General features: G+C 48.6%; 1 protein-coding gene across 1 annotated transcript in view; it reads left to right on the top strand.

Moving 5' to 3' along the window:
- NAA38 (N(alpha)-acetyltransferase 38, NatC auxiliary subunit) overlaps positions 1-2240 on the top strand; it is an 8799-nt gene extending 6559 nt beyond the window's left edge. The window contains exon 3 of the mRNA XM_018574761.1: positions 2120-2240. Coding sequence (XP_018430263.1) covers positions 2120-2232 — 113 coding nt within the window. The 3' untranslated portion in view covers positions 2233-2240. The remainder of the gene's footprint in view (positions 1-2119) is intronic.
- The last annotated feature ends 2099 nt before the right edge of the window (positions 2241-4339 follow it).

The following is a 4339-nucleotide window of genomic DNA, read 5'->3' as shown; positions in this document are numbered from 1 at the left end:
AAATATTAACAATCGCTTACAAAGCCATCCACAACTCTGACCCCGGCTATATCTCAAACCTTGTCTCAAAGTATCACCCTAACCGTCCCCTCCGCTCTTCCAAAGACTTCCTGCTTTCCAGCTCCCTTGTCCACTCCTCCCATACTTGCCTACAGGACTTCTCTTGAGTCTCTCCCATCCTCTGGAACTCTTTACCCCAACCTGTACGACTATCTCCCACTCTGACTGCCTTTAGGCGATCCCTAAAGACTCATCTCTTCATCTCGTCCGCTCGGCCCGTATTGTATGGAACAGTTAACGTGTGACCATATTACACAAAGACAGATGGTCCTTCATCACCGGCATCCAGTGGCCCCGGGTCCTTCCACTACATTCCATAGGGAAGGTGAATGACGAGATTGTTGTACGTCGCGCAGAACCAGAGGTCTTGCTGCACTCCTTACCAGAACACCCAAGGGACCCGTGTAGACGGTTGGGTGCTTGTAATGACCGCGGGTGGCAACGTGGACAACACAAATGAAGAAATAAAGTCACCAGCACGCCAAATAGTAGTTTAGCAATCGTCCATTTAATGACACATTGCCATTCAATGCAAGCGCTTTCGGGGGCCTCAGGGGGGTCCCCTTCATCAGGCTCAGAATCTTGAAGGGGACCTTTTGAGGCCCCCGAAAACGCTTGCATTGAATGGCAATGTGTCATTAAATGGACGATTGCTAAACTACTATTTGGCGTGCTGGTGACTTTATTTCTTCATTTGTGTTTGTACGTCGTGATCCCCCAACAAGCGCAGCGCTGGGGTCCTGAGTTTTGGGGGAAGGAGCTTGCAGTAAGGTCAGCAATCTGTTTCCAGAAGTCCTGGATAGGGCGCCGTCACCTCACCATATGGATGAAGTCCGCAGCAGTCGGGCACCTTTGATGTGTTCTATGACCGGAGATCCATGGCAGTGTTCTGGCTTCAGGTTAGCCTGTTAGACGTGTGAATAGAGCGCCATCTACTGGCAGGAAGTCCGTCTTAAAGCTGCAGACACATTAATAATCATGATTGTGTTGTCATGCCGGACTGATGTACAAAGGTGTCTGGACTGAGAAGCATGATGACGTTGCGCGGCTTAGAACCGGCGAGCGCCGGCTATTTCCTTCTTCAATGACTGATCGGTGCCGCTGCTTTCATTTGCAGTCAGTGACCGGTTGCCTATCCCCCACCCTTGTATAGTTATCTATAGGCAGAGCGAACGTCATTACGTCAGCCATGCCTGCTCTGGGCATTGCTCACGGCTAGAGTGTGCTCATAGGGTCTGCCCGGACCCCACCAATAAACTCCCAGGAACCACCCTGTGTAATGGCTATTTGTCTAGGGTTAGTGGGATATGTCATCTGCAGGTACCTGCCTATGTCGCCAGACTGAGATGTAGAGTTCCTCCCCTTCCTGCTGTCATCTAGTAACTAAGCAGAGGACAACCGATGATGTCAGACGGGCAATATCACTATTTATGTGAAAGGTAATGCTGTTGGGCCTTACACTTTCTTCTTAACTTACCTAAAGTGTTGTAGAAGAAGCCTGTTGTTCACCGAGATCAGTAGCTCAAGCTAAGCACAGAGCCGAATAAGTCATCCAATATAGGACAATCCATTAAGATGTTTCAATGAGACCGAGACAACCTGAATGGGAGCTGCTTTTGCTGTGCTGCTCCTTTTAGTGCTCTAGGAATCCTTTATCGTATATAAAATGTTTGTTAACATTTTTTTATATATATATATATATCTCTATCTATCTATCCTATCTATCTATCCTATCTATCTATCCTATCTATCTATCCTATCTATCTATCCTATCTATCTATCCTATCTATCTATCCTATCTATCTATCCTATCTATCTATCCTATCTATCTATCCTATCTATCTATCCTATCTATCTATCCTATCTATCTATCCTATCTATCTATCCTATCTATCTATCCTATCTATCTATCCTATCTATCTATCCTATCTATCTATCCTATCTATCTATCCTATCTATCTATCCTATCTATCTATCCTATCTATCTATCCTATCTATCCATCTTTTATTTTGTATTCTTTATATACTTTTCCACTAAAACCCTGTCTCTGCCCTACAGACACTTTCCCCGTGCGAGAGCCTCGTGTGCTGGGTCTGGCCATGGTCCCCGGTCATCACATTGTGTCCATACAAGTGGAGCTGGAGAGCGTCACCTCCCCTCAGTACCTGTGAGCGGCGGAGGAGGAGGAGGCTGGACGTGGTGTGTTCCTGAGTGCAGAATATAGACGGGCGGCCATCTTCTCTCCCCCGGATCTGTGTGTGTGGGGTGCTGTGTACATTTTTCTATACTGCCAAAAATAAATTATTTTTACTGCCTTCTGTTCTCCGAAGTCGTACCTGTATAGTCACCCCAATACCTGTCCAGCACAGCATAGACTCCGCGGGGTATAAACCTGTACTGACACAATATAGAGGCCGTCAGCGTGGACCTCTCCGAGTTGCCTGGCTGTCATACTGATCCCATGGCTTCAGTACTTTCTGAGGCTCTGACCTGCATCAACCAGTCTGACTTTCCAATCCATGTGCTTGTTCCCAGACATAGCCAGGGAACTAGTAGACTGAGGAGGAGGCCAGCAACAGTCCCTGTGTTTTCCTTTGGTGCAGGAGTGGACAAATCCCTGAACTCCCCCTCCTGTTACCCTAAGGAGAACTGTGGGGAAAAGCCCTAACCCAATAGTTCTCTTTTAAGGGAGGTTGGGCTTCCTCCTGATTAAACCTGCACCCAATTATATATTTTGCTACATGTGCTCCAAGATGGAGACTCTCATAGTTTAGAGTTAGGACCGCACTAAATGAGGTGCCTCGGCGCGGCTGTCACATGTTCTGCAGAAGACGTGTATCCAAACCTCTGTTTTTAACCTTAGCGGTGACACAGGTTTTGTTTTTGCACCTTGGCTGGTGAGTGTGCTGGGAAACGTTTTGCTGTTGTACTGTACGAGGCCCTTCCGTGTGCACCGCGCTGTAAAGCTGGTAACAAGTTGATGAGTGCGTTTGCCATTTGTTTTGCCCTACTTGGACTTGGTCCGGAGCTCCTCCAATGCAGGCAAAGGTCAAATATGAACACGTCTTCATTACCTCTGAGCAAAAATATCCCATAATAATCACAATGACAGAAATGACAGCAGAAAAAAAACATTTATTGCATCCATTAAAGGTGACACAGAAAGCTGAGCTGCAGGCGGGCTGTATACAGAGTCAGGGCCATCCGTGTCATCCGTCTACTCCCTCTACGGAGTCAGGGTCATCCGTCTACTCCCACTACGGAGTCAGGGTCATCCGTCTACTCCCACTACGGAGTCAGGGTCATCCGTCTACTCCCTCTACAGAGTCAGGGTCATCCGTCTACTCCCTCTACAGAGTCAGGGTCATCCGTCTACTCCCTCCACAGAGTCAGGGTCATCCGTCTACTCCCACTATGGAGTCAGGGTCATCCGTCTACTCCCACTACGGAGTCAGGGTCATCCGTCTACTCCCTCTACAGCTCCAAGATATGGTGGGGACTCTTCCTCCCCCATATGGCAGTGTGTCTAAACAGCCAATTAAAAAGCACCAGCTTTGTTATGTGAGAGGGAGGGACCCAGCAGGCTCCACCCACTACAGAAAACTACAGGAGGGAGCGTACACAAGACTAGTCACCCTGCACAAGGAGAGAGAGCAGCAGGGAGCGGTCTATATTACAGGAAGGGGCGGAGACAAGACCAGTCACCCTGCAGAAGGAGAGAGAGGAGCAGTCACTAGTCTTTATTACAGGAAGGGGCGGAGACAAGACCAGTCACCCTGCACAAGGAGAGAGCAGCAGTGACCGGTCTGTATTACACGAGGGGGTGGAGACAAGACCAGTCACCCTGCACAAGAAGAGAGAGCAACAGTGACCATTCTTTATTACAGGAGGGGGCGGAGACAAGACCAGTCACCCTGCCCAAGCAGAGAGATCAGCAGTGAGCGGTCTTTATTACAGGAAGCTCCTCACACTGGATGACTGCACAGATGTGGAAGAAATACACATGACTCTTGTATGAGGACAATATTTTCTCAGCAACCACGAAGGGTGTCAGGATCTGGTCACATGGTTCAATGCTATAGGTCATGGGCATGCTGGGTATTGTAGTTCCAGGACCGCAGAGAGTTAACCGCAAGGCCATTGTGTTCATCATTGTACGGTCACAGCTCTGGACTATGGACGGCTTCGAGGGGGGCGATGCAGCACACCGGTCGCAGCGATGACATCAGAATGAGATCAGCAGGTCCGAGATCGGCGTAGTTTTTAGAGAAAAGGGGG

This window comes from Nanorana parkeri, unplaced genomic scaffold (genome assembly GCF_000935625.1).
Source record: "Nanorana parkeri isolate BGI_ZX_2015 unplaced genomic scaffold, ASM93562v1 scaffold3213, whole genome shotgun sequence".
Lineage (NCBI taxonomy): Eukaryota > Metazoa > Chordata > Amphibia > Anura > Dicroglossidae > Nanorana > Nanorana parkeri.
The sequence above is the reverse complement of the archived record's forward strand: the minus strand, read 5'-3'. Positions and strand labels throughout refer to the sequence as shown.